At 48.8% G+C, this 20,000-nt stretch overlaps 1 protein-coding gene across 1 annotated transcript in view; it reads left to right on the top strand.

The window, feature by feature from the left end:
• Nucleotides 1–20,000, top strand: part of LOC306756629 (mothers against decapentaplegic homolog 4-like) — a 45,327-nt gene that overhangs the window by 6,926 nt on the left and 18,401 nt on the right. Inside the window, exon 2 of the mRNA XM_079241440.1 lies at nucleotides 9,955–10,203. Within this exon, the coding sequence (XP_079097566.1) occupies nucleotides 9,961–10,203 (243 nt within the window). The 5' untranslated portion in view covers nucleotides 9,955–9,960. The remainder of the gene's footprint in view (nucleotides 1–9,954; nucleotides 10,204–20,000) is intronic.

The following is a 20,000-nucleotide window of genomic DNA, read 5'->3' as shown; positions in this document are numbered from 1 at the left end:
ACATGTTACGTGCACATTTGCATGTTACTTTTATGGTTATGTGTTATATGTATAGTTACTGCTATGGTTATTTATTTCATGTAATGTTACATGTAACATGTACAGTTACATGTTAAAGGTACGGTTAAATGTTACAGCTACAGTTACATGCTACATATATAGTTACATGTTACACATTAACTTACATGTTCCTGGCATGGTTAAATTTTATATGTTTAAGTTACATGTTGCTAGTACGGTTATATGTTACATCTACAGTTACATGTTACTGGTACATTCCCATGTTACATTTCTAGGTTCCATGTGCGGTTACATGTTACTGGTACGGTTACATGTTGCAGGAAGGGTTACATGTTACTAGTATGGTTATATGTTACTGGTACGGTTACATGTTACATGTATAGGGTATATGTTACTGGTTTGTATACATCTTGCATGTATAGATTACATGTTAGATGTTAAATTTCATGTTACTAGTACGGTTTCATGTTACTGGTAAGGTTACATGTTAAAGCTACATTTACATGTTACTGGTACAGTTACATGTTACTGATATGGTTACATGGTACAGGTACTGTTACATGTTACTGGTACGGTTATATGTTACTGTTACAATTACATGTTACTAGTGTGGTTATATGTAAGATTACATGTTACTGGTACGGTTATATGTTACTGGTATGGTTACATGGTACTGGTATGGTTACATGGTACTGGTTTGGTTACATGGTACAGGTACTGTTACATGTTACTGGTATGGTTACATGTTGCTGTTACATTTACATGTTACTAGTGTGGTGATATGTAAGATTACATGTTACTGGTACGGTTACATGTTACTGATATGGTTACATGGTACAGGTACTGTTACATGTTACTGGTACGGTTATATGTTACTGTTACAATTACATGTTACTAGTGTGGTTATATGTAAGATTACATGTTACTGGTACGGTTATATGTTACTGGTATGGTTATATGGTACTGGTATGGTTACATGGTACAGTTACATGTTACTGGTACGTTACATTTTACTGGTATGGTTACATCTTGCTTTTGATGTTACGTATTACTGGTACATTTACATGTTAAATGCACAGTTACATGTTGCTGTTACAGAGTATATGTATAGGTTACATGTTAAATGTACAGTTACATGTTACAGGTATTACACGGTACTAGAATAAAAAATATAGTGGCACAATGCCCTGCTGCAAAGCAGTGTAGCGAACTGACTAGCGACGCTTAACTTGATGCTTTTCAGTACATGAATGAAAAACATTTTTTGTTTTAAGTTTTAACAGTTTATGTTCTGATGTACTGATGCTCTTCCCGTGGTGCAGCGGGACACTTATATATCATGTTGAACACAGCAGCTTAATAAGCTTTTAACAAGTAGTTTTAACATGTCTGAAATACCGAAGATGACATCACATCTTTAAAGGAGTCATCACCTGGAAATTGCACTTTTTCGAGTTAAAACCATAGACTGTATACAAAGAGATGGGCGGAACCTCTGTGACGTCACCCATAGGTTTGTGAAGAGCTGAACTGAAGCTCGGTGGGCGGTTCCTACCGTCACCATGTTGGCAGCGTCATGCGCGTCGTCTCGCCCGGAAAATACAAATATAGGCAAAGAGGCGGAGCTGAGAGGGGGGCCGTGAGTGTCATGGTGGATGATTGACATCTAGTGAAGTTTTCTGTAGCTAAGCGCTAACTGAGCTAACCCGGAGATAACAGGAGCTAACCAGCTAACGGAGGTAAGCTGGCGAAAGCTAAGTCACGTTGCTAACCGACTAAAAACCGCGGTTGTTCTACGTTCTTCTGACTTAAAGCCGGGGATCGGGTACCTGTCAATCAAAAGGACACGCCCCTAAATATGCCGAACTTCAAGATTAAATTACGTTTAAACGGGCGAGTTAGAAAAACCGACCGATAAACCTAAAATGGATTTTTGAACCAGGCTGTAAACATGTTTATTTATGCTGTGAAGTTGGTCTTTTTAACATGGGAGTCTATGGGGATTTGCTCTGTTTTGCAGCCCCTAGTGGATGAAGGGGGAACTGCAGTTTTATGCACTTCCACATAGGCTTCACTTTTTACCGCCGGAGGTTGCCGCTTGGTTAAAACGTGCGTATTAGTGTTGGGTGAAAGTGCTAACATCCCCGGAAGCCTTTCTTTTGAAGATGACTGGGTTTTTCCGTCTGGACCCTTTGTTCACAGCAAAACTGCCCACAAGGCTGAAGTCTCGCAAACGCGTTTTTTTATTTTCTCCCTGGGATGTTGTTTGTCTAGCCTAAATACACCTGCTGGACCTGCCTCAGTTCCTATTAGCAACAAGCTGTGTGAAGATGTTGCTGATAATACACCTGCATCTCTGCCGGCTGTGGCCTCTGTTTGTGCCAAACATTTTGCTAACATTTGGGAAAATACCAGGTGAAGACAGGATCAGCATCAACCTGGTTGGAAAGAGGGGCAATTGCAACTTTAAATGGCTCACCATCAATGCAGTTGGTAAGTGTCACTACTGCTATAAAGTTCTACTTTGCCGTGACTGAGACATGACTTAAGCTGATGCAAATAACGCTAATGCTAACGCTAACGGCTATGCTAATGGGACAAGCCTGAAGATTTAACTTCCTGTGGTGTACAAATGAGCCCCAGGTTTTATTTTCTTATATCTATCCGATGCTCTTCCATGTAAATGTTGGTAAATGACTTCTCTATTTATTTTTTTTCATGCCTGCTACCACACAGTAAGTGTAGTACTCATGATGGATGTAGCTTGCTCTCCCCACCATGACATGGCAGCTGTAATAATCATAATGACAATTCAACAACCTGACCATAATGTAGTCTGATATTGGTACCTATTGGATATCGGCAGTGAGGATGTGTATTATTTTTTCTTTTTTTAAGTGATGTTCTACTGCCTTTTTATTTCCATCATCGTATTTATTCACTAAACCAGAATGCAAACTTTTTATTTCTGACATCTTCACGTCATGTTTGTAATACGGGAGCTGTGCAGGATTAATATCTGCAGCTGCAGCCTCTGTGGATGTGAAGGTCTGACTCCTGGTATGATGGATCTGAAAGATATGTTTTATTTTATCTACATGCAGTGAAGACACAGAGGTTAGGGAAAATTGTGTCCGTGTATAACTGTGTGAAATAAAATAAGTGTGATTTTAATAGTCTGTAAAAATATTTTGGTGTGTGAAAAACTGTTTTATAAAGATTTAAAAAAAAAAAAAAAAAAGTATACAAAGCACTTTGTGTTGCCTTTGGCATGAAATTGAGCACTTTATAAACTTGTAAACACTTGTAAACACAAACTTCATAAAGTGCTTTATAAAGTTTGATTTGATCTATTTGTATTATAATATTTGATTACTCTTAAACTGCAGCTATTGACACCTACAATCTATTTATGTGATGATCTGATATTTTTATAACTTGTATTTGCTGATTTTAGTCCAGCACATCTCACGGCATGCGCAGCACCAGCGGTCTACTGATGTCTAAAAGTTGATGTTGGAGCAGACTGACCCCACAATGCAGGCAACAACTGGAACACAGCTGTCATCAAGGACTTTCCACCCTCTCTTCAGAAATACAGGTTTGTCGTTTGATTTATTATCATTTTCTGGCTGTAAAATTAATAAATCAAACACATATACATTCTTAATGGAAGCTAAGAGGCACTTTTACTGCTTGTTCTGATGTCAGTATCTGGTTCTGTGCAGAAAAGGAACCCAGACGACAGCAGTGAAGATGAGATCTCAGCTCAGTCTGGAGGAAGATGATGATGATGAAGACGGTGCTGTGGAGGCTTGGTCATCCGGCTCCAGAACCACGAGAGTTCACATAAAACCCATAAAACTCAGCTAATTAACAGAATCAATAACTAAGAGTGAAAATGATCATTTTTATTTTATTACATTGAAAATGAGCATTGATTTCATTTCTGTACACTAATAACGATATTGTGTTTTAAAGAGCTTTATTTTTTTTACTTCAGCTTTACATTTTATATTCAGAAATCAGATGCATAAATGTGCATATGGTAAAGTTGTGTATATACTTTAATTCAACTGCTATTGTCCTAAGTGACTGCAGCAAAGTTACTATTTGTTATATGTAATATGAAATGGCAAGAACATAAATAATCAGTTATTTTACAGTTATTTGCCATTTGATTAGCTTTATTTCTGAATTTTTGGGCATTGAAGAGAAACTTGCCTCTCAGTCCCTCCGACAGGTAAATGTACATAATCCTGCTCATAAATGTTTCCTGCATTTTGTAATGAAAAAGCATTGAAGCAGACTGGTTCCACGCCAGGATGTTGGGTCAGACACGGAGGAGTTTGGACCTGCTTTATCCTTCTCAGCACCTAAGGAAATGAAGAGAGAAATTTTATTTTCTAAGCACAGTAATAATATCTTGCTGTCTATTTCTGTTGGCATGTGCAGCTTAACAGAAACAATTAGACCAACATAATAGATGGTAAGTGATGTTGGAATATATAAAACACGAGTCTACATCAGTCAGCAGAAAGCCTGATCAATGATGCAAGATATCTGACTTCATGTTATTTATCTGTAGAGTAAAACAGCAGCCCACATCAGTGGTTGCATCAACCAGAGATCTGTCATGTTCACATAACGACATTTTTCACACTCCTGGCTAAAACGGGAAATCTGAATAAGCTAATTAATGGAGAAAAACACTTGACGGTAAATAAAACATCAATAAAAAGCGCAGCTTCGTGAAACTCCGTGTGGCAAGCAGACATTAAAAATGAGGACTTTACCATTCAGAGACAGTTTGTTGTAAACGTGCTCCTTCCACCATCTCGGTATCTTCTCTCTCAGGCTCAGAGTCCGGTTCAGACATCAATGCTGAATTCAGAAAGCTGTTGCTGTCAGGTTAGCTGCTATCACTAGCCGCTAATGTTTTTAGCATGGAGACTACTGGCCTCGACCCCCTTCCGACTCCGGACTTCCAGCGATCAATCAGCGAGCACCTCATTAACATAATTTTAATCCATATCTGGGTTAGTGAAAATCTCGCGTGAATTCTCGTGAGAAAAAGTTTATTATGAATAAAAGGTTAGAAAAGCACTTTTTAATTTAATTTTTAGTTTAATAAGTTTTTAAACAGTTATTTAAAAACAGTTAGAGGACAGTGGGCACATGAAAAAACAAGGTTATGACTCCTTTAAAGTTCTTATTTTGACTCATCAATCATTTCTGTGATTTATCAGAGCAGCGTTTTTCATCCATCTTCCTCCAGACGCAGGCTGGTTACATCACTTCCTTTTATGTTTCGCCACTTCTGTGGTCATTAAAGTAAATACTTATTGATGGGCATGTCGAGAACAGGAAACTTGTAGCAAATGTGGAGTTGCAGGTGGTATTTATTAAGGCGGCAGTGCTGGTAGGAGTTCTGCACATAGTTTTAGACATTTGGATTCTTTTTAAAGTACAAACACCTTTAGTATCGATGCTACTCAGCGTTTTATAGATGAGACGGCTGGTATGATGGCGGTTTTACAGTAGCACCTTCTGGAGCTGAAATAGCAGGTCAGCTTTGGGCCCCCAGGGACCTCTGGCGTCCTGCATCATAGAGTTAGTTTTCATTTTTGTGTAGAAAAGCTGAGTCCCCCCTTCCTCCTGCTCTGAGACAGTTTCCATCAAGTTTCATGATTCTGATGGAAGAAAACAACGGAAAAGAAATGTTTCTGTCTGACGATGACTTCATGAAGAGGAAGGTAGCCAGAATCCCACCTGGAAGACAATTACCAGAAATGACCGATGATCCAGGCTCATGCAGCATGGTAGACCAGGTCCTCCATCGGGGACATGTAGACCAGGTCCTCCATCGGGGACAGGTAGACCTGGTCCTCCATCGGGGACAGGCAGACCAGGTCCTCCATCGGGGACATGTAGACCAGGTCCTCCATCGGGGACATGTAGACCAGGTCCTCCATCGGGGACAGGTAGACCTGGTCCTCCATCGGGGACAGGTAGACCTGGTCCTCCATCGGGGACATGTAGACCAGGTCCTCCATCAGGGACAAGTAGACCTGGTCCTCCATCGGGGACATGTAGACCAGGTCCTCCATCGGGGACAGGTAGACCTGGTCCTCCATCGGGGACAGGTAGACCAGGTCCTCCATCGGGGACAGGTAGGCCAGGTCCTCCATCAGAGTCAGGTAGACCAGGTCCTCCATCGGGGACAGGCAGACCAGGTCCTCCATCGGGGACAAGTAGACCAGGTCCTCCATCGGGGACAGGCAGACCAGGTCCTCCATCGGGGACAGGCAGACCAGGTCCTCCATCGGGGACAGGTAGGCCTGGTCCTCCATCGGGGACAGGCAGACCAGGTCCTCCATCGGGGACAGGTAGGCCAGGTCCTCCATCGGGGACAGGTAGACCTGGTCCTCCATCGGGGACATGTAGACCAGGTCCTCCATCGGGGACAGGTAGGCCAGGTCCTCCATCAGAGTCAGGTAGACCAGGTCCTCCATCGGGGACAGGCAGACCAGGTCCTCCATCGGGGACAGGCAGACCAGGTCCTCCATCGGGGACAGGCAGACCAGGTCCTCCATCGGGGACAGGCAGACCAGGTCCTCCATCAGGGACAGGTAGGCCAGGTCCTCCATCGGGGACAGGTAGACCTGGTCCTCCATCGGGGACAGGTAGACCAGGTCCTCCATCACAGTCAGGTAGACCAGGTCCTCCATCGGGGACAGGTAGACCAGGTCCTCCATCGGGGACAGGTAGACCAGGTCCTCCATCGGGGACAGGTAGACCAGGTCCTCCATCGGGGACAGGTAGACCTGGTCCTCCATCGGGGACAGGTAGACCAGGTCCTCCATCGGGGACAGGTAGACCTGGTCCTCCATCGGGGACAGGTAGACCTGGTCCTCCATCGGGGACAGGTAGACCAGGTCCTCCATCGGGGACAGGTAGACCAGGTCCTCCATCGGGGACAGGTAGACCAGGTCCTCCATCGGGGACAGGTAGACCAGGTCCTCCATCGGGGACAGGTAGACCAGGTCCTCCATCGGGGACAGGTAGACCTGGTCCTCCATCGGGGACAGGTAGACCAGGTCCTCCATCGGGGACAGGTAGACCTGGTCCTCCATCGGGGACAGGTAGACCTGGTCCTCCATCGGGGACAGGTAGGCCAGGTCCTCCATCGGGGACAGGTAGGCCAGGTCCTCCATCGGGGACAGGTAGGCCAGGTCCTCCATCGGGGACAGGTAGGCCAGGTCCTCCATCGGGGACAGGTAGACCTGGTCCTCCATCGGGGACAGGTAGACCTGGTCCTCCATCGGGGACAGGTAGACCAGGTGCTCCATCGGGGACAGGTAGACCAGGTCCTCCATCGGGGACAGGCAGACCAGGTCCTCCATCGGGGACAGGCAGACCAGGTCCTCCATCGGGGACAGGTAGACCAGGTCCTCCATCGGGGACAGGCAGACCTGGTCCTCCATCGGGGACAGGTAGACCAGGTCCTCCATCGGGGACAGGCAGACCTGGTCCTCCATCGGGGACAGGCAGACCAGGTCCTCCATCGGGGACAGGTAGACCAGGTCCTCCATCGGGGACAGGTAGACCAGGTCCTCCATCGGGGACAGGCAGACCAGGTCCTCCATCGGGGACAAGTAGACCAGGTCCTCCATCGGGGACAGGCAGACCAGGTCCTCCATCGGGGACAGGCAGACCAGGTCCTCCATCGGGGACAGGCAGACCAGGTCCTCCATCGGGGACAAGTAGACCAGGTCCTCCATCGGGGACAGGTAGACCAGGTGCTCCATCAGGGACAAGTAGACCAGGTCCTCCATCACAGTCAGGTAGACCTGGTCCTCCATCACAGTCAGGTAGACCAGGTCCTCCATCGGGGACAGGCAGACCAGGTCCTCCATCGGGGACAAGTAGACCAGGTCCTCCATCAGAGTCAGGTAGACCTGGTCCTCCATCACAGTCAGGTAGACCAGGTCCTCCATCGGGGACAAGTAGACCAGGTCCTCTATCGGGGACAGGCAGACCAGGTCCTCCATCGGGGACAAGTAGACCAGGTCCTCCATCAGAGTCAGGTAGACCTGGTCCTCCATCACAGTCAGGTAGACCAGGTCCTCTATCGGGGACAGGCAGACCAGGTCCTCCATCGGGGACAGGCAGACCAGGTCCTCCATCGGGGACAAGTAGACCAGGTCCTCCATCGGGGACAGGCAGACCAGGTCCTCCATCGGGGACAGGCAGACCAGGTCCTCCATCGGGGACAGGTAGACCAGGTCCTCCATCGGGGACAGGTAGACCTGGTCCTCCATCGGGGACAGGCAGACCAGGTCCTCCATCGGGGACAAGTAGACCAGGTCCTCCATCGGGGACAAGTAGACCAGGTCCTCCATCGGGGACAAGTAGACCAGGTCCTCCATCGGGGACAAGTAGACCTGGTCCTCCATCGGGGACAGGCAGACCAGGTCCTCCATCGGGGACAGGCAGACCAGGTCCTCCATCGGGGACAAGTAGACCAGGTCCTCCATCGGGGACAAGTAGACCAGGTCCTCCATCGGGGACAAGTAGACCAGGTCCTCCATCGGGGACAAGTAGACCAGGTCCTCTATCGGGGACAGGCAGACCAGGTCCTCCATCGGGGACAAGCTGCAGCCGAGCCGATGAGGACTGGGGAAGTCCAAGGTAGATGGAGTAACGGTGGTCCAGCCGTAACGTTATGAAGGCATGGGGGACTTTTCCAGATCCTGATGCGATAGAATGGGTTTCATTCATTCATTCATTTTCTGAACCGCTTAATCCAATTCCAGGTGGCGGGGAAGCTGGAGCCTATCCCAGCCGGCTTTGGGCGACAGGTAGGGTCCACCCTGGACAGCTCGCCAGTCCATCGCAGGAACACACAGAGACACACAACCACTCAGTCCTAGGGGCAGTTTAGAGAAACCCATTAACCTAACATGTCTGTGGATGGTGGGAGGAAGCCTGAGAACCCGGAGAGAACTCAGCATACACGGGGAGAACATGCAGACTCCACACAGAAAGGCCACCGACTGAACCCCTCCCCAGCCAAGGATCGAACCAGTGACCTTCTAGCTGTGAGGTGCTAACCACCGTTCCACCGTGCAGCCTAGAATAGGTTTGAGTTGAGAAATAGTTCCATGTTGATCAGCAGTGTGAACATGTAGAACATCTGTTTCTGTTTTAAATCTACTTCTTTTATCATTTAGTCATGAAAACAGGCCCAAGATGTTTTTTCTGCATATTAAAGGCAGCACTGATATCCAGACATGGAGACTTTTATTCTGAAGTTTCTGTCCACTTTATTCGGCCCGAGCACCGAATGCCTGTTGAAATGCACGCATGGGTCCGAGCTATACGAAGCAAGGTGTTCTTATTCTCTCAAACAAATAGCCTTTTTGGCTTCTGAACATGCTGTGAAACGTGAAAAGTCGACGTCTACGTCACGTGTTTTCTGTTTCACAGATAAGCCCATAACGGCATTTTGGCATTTGATCTCAGTTGTCCTAGATCTTTATCCAACTGACACCATAATCATCAGGATGCTGAGGAGGAATGTGTGAAAAAAGCTCATCGTTTATTTTACTCAATGTGTTTCAGAGGGGCGGGGGAAAAACAAATTTAATGAACTCCCACACAAAACTACATATTTGCACCAAATTTACTGTGGAGTCGCATCCTGAACATGTATACTTCTCAATCATTGGAGTACAAATTAGCCCCGCCCACTTGAGACAGGAAATGACCCAGTTAAAAAGCTGAATCGACCTGATGTGCAGTTTGGCTGCAGGTGAGAGAAGCGTGGCGGGCAGGAGGCGGAGCCAATAGGCTGAGTGGCGCAGTAGGTGTGAGGGCCTTCATCGTGGCTTGCAGCTTTAATTTCACCTGGTGTTTTCTATTACGCAGGTGACCATGTCCGTGCTTGGCTCCGCCCCCAGCAGCGCCGACGCTTGTCTCAGCATTGTCCACAGCCTGATGTGTCACCGGCAGGGCGGCGAGAACGAGGGCTTTGCCAAGCGGGCCATTGAGAGTCTGGTGAAGAAGCTGAAGGAGAAGAAGGACGAGCTGGACTCGCTCATCACCGCCGTCACTACCAATGGAGTCCATCCCAGCAAGTGTGTCACCATCCAGAGGACGTTGGATGGCCGGCTGCAGGTAAGCCCTGAATCTGCTCTGCTACCTGGTCTCCATAGAACCAGCAAACCCGCTCTCCCACCAGGACAGAGGGACGGTAGCACCAGGCTGGTTGGTCCAGGAAACAGGAGTCTGTGTTCAGACCAATCAGCAACCTCCAGCAGTTAAAAGTAAAGCCAGAAGCTGCAGTTCCCTCCTCATCCACTAGGGGCTCCAAAACTCCATAGACTCCCATGTTAGATAGACCAACTTCACAGAAATAAATGCGTTTACGGCAGAAATAAACGCGTTTACGGCAGAAATAAATGCGTTTACGGCAGAAATAAATGCGTTTACGGCAGAAATAAACGCGTTTACGGCAGAAATAAATACGTTTACGGTAGAAATAAACGCGTTTACGGCAGAAATAAATACGTTTACGGCAGAAATAAATACGTTTACGGCAGAAATAAATACGTTTACGGTAGAAATAAACGCGTTTACGGCAGAAATAAATACGTTTACGGCAGAAATAAACGCGTTTACGGCAGAAATAAACGCGTTTACGGCAGAAATAAACGCGTTTACGGCAGAAATAAATACGTTTACGGCAGAAATAAACGCGTTTACGGCAGAAATAAACGCGTTTACGGCAGAAATAAACGCGTTTACGGCAGAAATAAACGCGTTTACTGCAGAAATAAACGCGTTTACGGCAGAAATAAACACGTTTACGGCAGAAATAAACGCGTTTACGGCAGAAATAAATGCGTTTACGGCAGAAATAAACGCGTTTACGGCAGAAATAAACGCGTTTACGGCAGAAATAAACGCGTTTACGGCAGAAATAAATACGTTTACGGCAGAAATAAACGCGTTTACGGCAGAAATAAATACGTTTACGGCAGAAATAAATACGTTTACGGCAGAAATAAACGCGTTTACGGCAGAAATAAATACGTTTACGGCAGAAATAAATACGTTTACGGCAGAAATAAACGCGTTTACGGCAGAAATAAACGCGTTTACGGCAGAAATAAACACGTTTACGGCAGAAATAAATACGTTTACGGCAGAAATAAATACGTTTACGGCAGAAATAAATACGTTTACGGCAGAAATAAATGCGTTTACGGCAGAAATAAACGCGTTTACGGCAGAAATAAACGCGTTTACGGCAGAAATAAACACGTTTACGGCAGAAATAAACACGTTTACGGCAGAAATAAATACGTTTACGGCAGAAATAAATACGTTTACGGCAGAAATAAATACGTTTACGGCAGAAATAAACGCGTTTACGGCAGAAATAAACGCGTTTACGGCAGAAATAAACACGTTTACGGCAGAAATAAACACGTTTACGGCAGAAATAAATACGTTTACGGTAGAAATAAACGCGTTTACGGCAGAAATAAATACGTTTACGGCAGAAATAAATACGTTTACGGCAGAAATAAACGCGTTTACGGCAGAAATAAACGCGTTTACGGCAGAAATAAACACGTTTACGGCAGAAATAAACACGTTTACGGCAGAAATAAATACGTTTACGGCAGAAATAAACGCGTTTACGGCAGAAATAAATACGTTTACGGCAGAAATAAACGCGTTTACGGCAGAAATAAACGCGTTTACGGCAGAAATAAACGCGTTTACGGCAGAAATAAATACGTTTACGGCAGAAATAAATACGTTTACGGCAGAAATAAACGCGTTTACGGCAGAAATAAACGCGTTTACGGCAGAAATAAACACGTTTACGGCAGAAATAAATACGTTTACGGCAGAAATAAATACGTTTACGGCAGAAATAAATACGTTTACGGCAGAAATAAACGCGTTTACGGCAGAAATAAATGCGTTTACGGCAGAAATAAACGCGTTTACGGCAGAAATAAACACGTTTACGGCAGAAATAAATGCGTTTACGGCAGAAATAAATGCGTTTACGGCAGAAATAAACGCGTTTACGGCAGAAATAAACGCGTTTACGGCAGAAATAAATGCGTTTACGGCAGAAATAAACGCGTTTACGGCAGAAATAAACGCGTTTACGGCAGAAATAAACGCGTTTACGGCAGAAATAAATACGTTTACGGCAGAAATAAACGCGTTTACGGCAGAAATAAATACGTTTACGGCAGAAATAAATACGTTTACGGCAGAAATAAATACGTTTACGGCAGAAATAAACGCGTTTACGGCAGAAATAAACACGTTTACGGCAGAAATAAATACGTTTACGGCAGAAATAAACGCGTTTACGGCAGAAATAAACACGTTTACGGCAGAAATAAACGCGTTTACGGCAGAAATAAATACGTTTACGGCAGAAATAAATACGTTTACGGCAGAAATAAACGCGTTTACGGCAGAAATAAACGCGTTTACGGCAGAAATAAACGCGTTTACGGCAGAAATAAACGCGTTTACGGCAGAAATAAACGCGTTTACGGCAGAAATAAACGCGTTTACGGCAGAAATAAACACGTTTACGGCAGAAATAAATACGTTTACGGCAGAAATAAACGCGTTTACGGCAGAAATAAACGCGTTTACGGCAGAAATAAACGCGTTTACGGCAGAAATAAACGCGTTTACGGCAGAAATAAACGCGTTTACGGCAGAAATAAACGCGTTTACGGCAGAAATAAACGCGTTTACGGCAGAAATAAATACGTTTACGGCAGAAATAAACGCGTTTACGGCAGAAATAAATACGTTTACGGCAGAAATAAACGCGTTTACGGCAGAAATAAACGCGTTTACTGCAGAAATAAACGCGTTTACGGCAGAAATAAACATGTTTACTGCAGGAATAAACACGTTTACGGCAGAAATAAACACGTTTACGGCAGAAATAAACGTTTACGGCAGAAATAAACACTTTTACGGCAGAAATAAACACTTGTACGGCAGAAATAAACACGTTTACGGCAGGAATAAACACGTTTACGGCAGAAATAAACACGTTTACGGCAGGAATAAACACGTTTACGGCAGAAATAAACACTTGTACGGCAGAAATAAACACGTTTACGGCAGAAATAAACACGTTTACGGCAGAAATAAACATGTTTACAGCAGAAATAAACACTTTTACGGCAGAAATAAACACGTTTACGGCAGAAATAAACACGTTTACGGCAGGAATAAACACGTTTACGGCAGGAATAAACACGTTTACGGCAGAAATAAACATGTTTACGGCAGGAATAAACACGTTTACGGCAGAAATAAACACGTTTACTGCAGGAATAAACATGTTTACAGCCTGGTACAAAAATCCATTTTAGGTTTAATAGGTCAGGTTTACCTTCATGACAACTGTGGGGGGAGTGAATTTTTTTCTAACTCGCCCGTTTAAAAGTAATTTAATCTTGAAGTTCAGCATATTTAGGGGCGTGTCCTTTTGATTGACAGGTACCCGATCTCCCGCTTCAAGTCAGAAGAACGTAGAACAACCGCGGTTTTTTGCCGGTTAACAACGTGACTTAGCTTTAGCCCGCTTACCTCTGTTAGCTGGTTAGCTCCTGTTATCTCCGGGTTAGCTCGGTTAGCTCTTAGCTACAGAAAGCTCGGAGTTCGCTCGATGTCAATCATCCACCATGACGCCCACAGCCCCCCTCTCAGCTCCACCTCTTTGCCCATATTTGTATTTTCCGGGTGAGACGCGCATGATGCTGCCAAGATGGTGATGGTAGGAACCACCCACCGAGCTTCAATTCAGCTCTTCAGAAACCTACGGGTGACGTCACGGAGGCTCCGCCCATCTTTATATACAGTCTTTTATACAAGTTTGGACCAGAAATGTTCCTGAAAGAAGAAAACCTGAAGTTGGAATAAATATCAGTTCCTGCCAACATCACCGCTTCCCATGTCTTCACACACAGCTACAGACCCTGGGAGGAGGAGGAGGAGGAGGAGGAGGAGGAAGGGCGTCTGGCTTGTTTTGTCTGGAAGACAGGAAGGGGGCGGTGTGTGTGTGTGTGTGTGTGTGTGTGTGTGTGTGTGTGTGTGTGTGTGTGTGTGTGTGTGTGTGTGTGTGTGTGTGTGTGTGGTGCCTGCGGACAGACCGGAATGCGGTCTTGTCTGGACTCTGATGGATCTCATTCCTCAGAATTTCCACACTGAAGCCTTCACCTAGACCAGCTCAGAAGTTCTGGTTCTGATCCGGTCCCTGATCCCTGTCGTCATGCCGATGTGGGGGATTCAGACTGTTTTGTCTGCGGTCGTTCCCCTCCGTCCTTCACCTGAACACACACAGAATTCAGCCTGTCGTCAGGACCCAGACTGCATCTGGATCTGGTCCTGGATCTGGACCTGGTCCTGATCTAAATCTGGTCCTGGATCTGGTCCTGATCTGGTCCTGGTCCTTGATCTGTTCCTGGTCCTGGATCTGGTCCTGGTTCTGGATCTTGATCTGGTCCTGGTCCTCGTCCTGATCTGGTCCTGGTCCAGGTCCTGATCTGGATCTGGTCCTGGTCCTGATCCTGATCTGGTCCTGGTCCTGATCCTGATCTGGTCCTGGTCCTGGTCCTGGTCCTGATCCTGATCTGGTCCTGGTCCTGGTCCTGGTCCTGGTCCTGGTCCTGGTCTGGATCTGGTCCTGATCTGGTCGTGGTCCTGGTCCTGATCCTGATCCTGATCTGGTCCTGGTCCTGGTCCTGATCCTGATCCTGATCTGGTCCTGGTCCTGGTCCTGATCCTGATCTGGATCTGGTCCTGTATCTGGTGCTGGATCTGGTCCTGGATCTGTTCCTGGTCCTGGTCCTGGTTCTGGTCCTGATCTGGATCTGGTCCTGGTCCTGGTCCTGGTCCTGGTCCTGATCTGGATCTGGATCTGGTCCTGGTCCTCGTCCTGATCTGGTCCTGGTCCAGGTCCTGATCTGGATCTGGTCCTGGTCCTGATCCTGATCTGGTCCTGGTCCTGGTCCTGGTCCTGATCCTGATCTGGTCCTGGTCCTGGTCCTGATCCCGATCTGGTCCTGGTCCTGGTCCTGATCCCGATCTGGTCCTGGTCCTGATCCCGATCTGGTCCTGGTCCTGATCTGGTCCTGGTCCTGATCCTGATCCTGATCTGGTCCTGGTCCTGGTCCTGGTCTGTATCTGGTCCTGGTCCTTATCCTGATCCTGATCTGGTCCTGGTCCTGATCTGGATCTGGTCCTGGTCCTGATCTGGATCTGGTCCTGGTCCTGATCCTGATCTGGTCCTGGTCCTGGTCCTGGTCCTGGTCCTCGTCCTGATCTGGTCCTGGTCCAGGTCCTGATCTGGATCTGGTCCTGGTCCTGATCCTGATCTGGTCCTGGTCCTGGTCCTGGTCCTGATCCTGATCTGGTCCTGGTCCTGATCCTGATCTGGTCCTGGTCCTGGTCCTGGTCCTGATCCTGATCTGGTCCTGGTCCTGGTCTGGATCTGGTCCTGGTCCTGGTCCTGATCTGGTCGTGGTCCTGGTCCTGATCCTGATCCTGATCCTGATCTGGTCCTGGTCCTGGTCCTGGTCCTGATCCTGATCCTGATCTGGTCCTGGTCCTGGTCCTGATCTGGTCCTGGTCCTGGTCCTGATCTGGTCGTGGTCCTGGTCCTGATCCTGATCCTGATCTGGTCCTGGTCCTGGTCCTGATCCTGATCTGGATCTGGTCCTGTATCTGGTGCTGGATCTGGTCCTGGTCCTGGATCTGTTCCTGGTCCTGGTCCTGGTTCTGGTCCTGATCTGGATCTGGTCCTGGTCCTGGTCCTGATCTGGATCTGGATCTGGTCCTGGTCCTCGTCCTGATCTGGTCCTGGTCCAGGTCCTGATCTGGATCTGGTCCTGGTCCTGATCCTGATCTGGTCCTGGTCCTGGTCCTGATCCTGATCTGGTCCTGGTCCTGGTCCTGGTCCTGGTCCTGGTCCTGATCCTGATCTGGTCCTGGTCCTGGTCCTGATCCCGATCTGGTCCTGGTCCTGATCTGGTCCTGGTCCTGGTCCTGGTCCTGATCCTGATCTGGTCCTGGTCCTGGTCCTGGTCTGGATCTGGTCCTGGTCCTTATCCTGATCCTGATCTGGTCCTGGTCCTGATCTGGATCTGGTCCTGGTCCTGATCCTGATCTGGTCCTGGTCCTGGTCCTGGTCCTGATCCTGATCTGGTCCTGGTCCTGGTCTGGATCTGGTCCTGGTCCTGATCCTGATCCTGATCCTGATCCTGATCTGGTCCTGATCCTGATCTGGATCTAGTCCTGTATCTGGTGGTGGATCTGGTCCTGGTCCTGGATCTGGTCCTGGTCCTGATCTGGATCTGGTCCTGGTCCTGGTCCTGATCTGGATCTGGATCTGGTCCTGGTCCTCGTCCTGATCTGGTCCTGGTCCAGGTCCTGATCCTGATCTGGTCCTGGTCCTGGTCCTGGTCCTGATCCTGATCTGGTCCTGGTCCTGGTCCTGGTCCTGGTCCTGATCTGGTCCTGGTCCTGGTCCTGGTCCTGGTCTGGATCTGGTCCTGGTCCTGATCTGGTCGTGGTCCTGGTCCTGATCCTGATCCTGATCTGGTCCTGGTCCTGGTCCTGGTCCTGATCTGGATCTGGATCTGGTCCAGGTCCTGGTCCTGGTCCTGATCCTGATCTGGATCTGGTCCTGTATCTGGTGGTGGATCTGGTCCTGGTCCTGGATCTGTTCCTGGTCCTGGTCCTGGTTCTGGTCCTGATCTGGATCTGGTCCTGGTCCTGGTCCTGGTCCTGATCTGGATCTGGATCTGATCCTGGTCCTGATCTGGTCCTGGTCCAGGTCCTGATCTGGATCTGGTCCTGGTCCTGATCCTGATCTGGTCCTGGTCCTGGTCCTGATCCTGATCTGGTCCTGGTCCTGGTCCTGATCCCGATCTGGTCCTGGTCCTGGTCCTGATCCCGATCTGGTCCTGATCCTGATCCTGGTCTGGTCCTGGTCCTGGTACTGGTCCTGGTCTGGATCTGGTCCTGGTCCTTATCCTGATCCTGATCTGGTCCTGGTCCTGATCTGGATCTGGTCCTGGTCCTGATCCTGATCTTGTCCTGGTCCTGGTCCTGGTCCTGATCTGGTCCTGGTCCTGGTCCTGGTCCTGGTCTGGATCTGGTCCTGGTCCTGATCCTGATCCTGATCTGGTCCTGGTCCTGATCCTGATCTGGATCTAGTCCTGTATCTGGTGGTGGATCTGGTCCTGGTCCTGGATCTGTTCCTGGTCCTGGTTCTGGTCCTGGTCCTGATCTGGATCTGGTCCTGGTCCTGGTCCTGGTCCTGATCTGGATCTGGATCTGGTCCTGGTCCTCGTCCTGATCTGGTCCTGGTCCAGGTCCTGATCTGGATCTGGTCCTGGTCCTGATCCTGATCTGGTCCTGGTCCTGGTCCTGGTCCTGATCCTGATCTGGTCCTGGTCCTGGTCCTGATCCTGATCTGGTCCTGGTCCTGATCTGGTCCTGGTACTGGTCCTGATCCTGATCCTGATCCTGATCTGGTCCTGGTCCTGGTCCTGATCTGGTCCTGGTCCTGGTCCTGGTCTGGATCTGGTCCTGGTCCTTATCCTGATCCTGATCTAATCCTGGTCCTGGTCCTGATCCTGATCCTGATCTGGTCCTGGTCCTGATCTGGATCTGGTCCTGGTCCTGATCTGGATCTGGTCCTGGTCCTGGTCCTGATCCTGATCTGGATCTGGTCCTGGTCCTGATCTGGTCGTGGTCCTGGTCCTGATCCTGATCCTGATCTGGTCCTGGTCCTGGTCCTGGATCTAGTCCTGGTCCTGGATCTGGTCCTGGATCTGGATCTGGTCCTGGATCTGGATCTGGTCCTGGATCTAGTCCTGGTCCTGGATCTGGTCCTGGATCTGAATCTGGTCCTGGTCCTGGATCTGGTCCTGGTCCTGGATCTAGTCCTGGTCCTGGATCTGGTCCTGGATCTAGTCCTGGTCCTGGATCTGGTCCTGGATCTGGATCTGGTCCTGGTCCTGGGTCTGGTCCTGGATCTGGATCTGGTCCTGGTCCTGGATCTGGTCGTGGTCCTGGATCTAGTCCTGGTCCTGGATCAGGATCTGGATCTGGATCTAGTGCTGGTCCTGGATCAGGATCTGGATCTGGATCTAGTCCTGGTCCTGGATCTGGTCCTGGATCTGGATCTAGTCCTGGTACTGGATCTGGTCCTGGATCTGGATCTGGTCCTGATCTGGTCCTGGTCCTGGATCTGGTCCTGGTCCTGGATCTGGTCCTGGTCCTGGATCTGGTCCTGGATCTGGATCTGGTCCTGGTCCTGGATCTGGATCTGGATCTGGTCCTGGTCCTGGGTCTGGTCCTGGATCTGGATCTGGTCCTGGTCCTTTATCTGGTCCTGGATCAGGATCTGGTCCTGGTCCTTTATCTGGTCCTGGATCAGGATCTGGTCCTGGTCCTGGGTCTGGTCCTGGATCTGGATCTAGTCCTGGTCCTGGATCTGGTCCTGGATCAGGATCTGGTCCTGGGTCTGGTCCTGGATCTGGATCTAGTCCTGGTCCTGGATCTGGTCCTGGATCAGGATCTGGTCCTGGTCCTGGGTCTGGTCCTGGATCTGGATCTGTTCCTGGTCCTGGTCCTGGATCTGGTCGTGGTCCTGGTCCTGGATCTAGTCCTGGTCCTGGATCTGGTCCTGGATCTGGATCTGGTCCTGGATCTGGATCTGGTCCTGGAACTGGATCTGGTCCTGGATCTGGATCTGGTCCTGGTCCTGGATCTGGTCCTGGTCCTGGATCTAGTCCTGGTCCTGGATCAGGATCTCGATCTGGATCTAGTCCTGGTCCTGGATCTGGTCCTGGATCTGGATCTAGTCCTGGTCCTGGATCTAGTCCTGGATCTGGATCTAGTCCTGGTCCTGGATCTGGTCCTGGATCTGGATCTGGTCCTGGTCCTGAATCTGGTCCTGGTCCTGGTCCTGGATCTGGTCCTGGTCCTGGATCTAGTCCTGGTCCTGGATCTTGTCCTGATCTGGTCCTGGTCCTGGTCCTGGATCTGGTCCTGGTCCTGGATCTAGTCCTGGTCCTGGATCAGGATCAGGATCTGGATCTAGTGCTGGTCCTGGATCAGGATCTGGATCTGGAACTAGTCCTTTTCCTGGATCTGGTCCTGGATCTGGATCTGGTCCTGATCTGGTCCTGGTCCTGGAACTAGTCCTGGTACTGGATCTGGTCCTGGTCCTGAATCTAGTCCTGGTCCTGGATCAGGATCTGGATCTGGATCTAGTCCTGGTCCTGGATCTGGTCCTGGTCCTGGATCTAGTCCTGGTCCTGGATCAGGATCTGGATCTGGATCTAGTCCTGGTCCTGGATCTGGATCTGGATCTGGTCCTGGAACTGGATCTAGTCCTGGTCCTGGATCTGGTCCTGGATCTGGATCTAGTCCTGGTCCTGGATCTGGTCCTGGATCTGGATCTGGTCCTTGTCCTGGATCTAGTCCTGGTCCTGGATCAGGATCTGGATCTGGATCTAGTGCTGGTCCTGGATCAGGATCTGGATCTGGATCTAGTCCTGGTCCTGGATCTGGTCCTGGATCTGGATCTGTTCCTGATCTGGTCCTGGATCTGGATCTGGTTCTGGTCCCGGATCTGGTCCTGGTCCTGGATCTAGTCCTGGTCCTGGATCTGGTCCTGGATCAGGATCTGGTCCTGGTCCTGGTCCTGGATCTGGTCCTGGATCTGGATCTGGTCCTGGTCCTGGTCCTGGATCTGGTCCTGGTCCTGGATCTAGTCCTGGTCCTGGATCTGGTCCTGGATCTGGATCTGGTCCTGGACCTGGGTCTGGTCCTGGATCTGGTCCTGGATCTGGATCTGGTCCTGGACCTGGGTCTGGCTCTAGTCCTGGTCCTGGATC

The sequence above is a fragment of the Telmatherina bonti genome (assembly GCF_933228915.1).
Source record: "Telmatherina bonti genome assembly, chromosome: 5".
Taxonomy (NCBI): domain Eukaryota; kingdom Metazoa; phylum Chordata; class Actinopteri; order Atheriniformes; family Telmatherinidae; genus Telmatherina; species Telmatherina bonti.
Note: the sequence above shows the minus strand (reverse complement) of the source record. Positions and strands in the feature narration are given on the sequence as shown.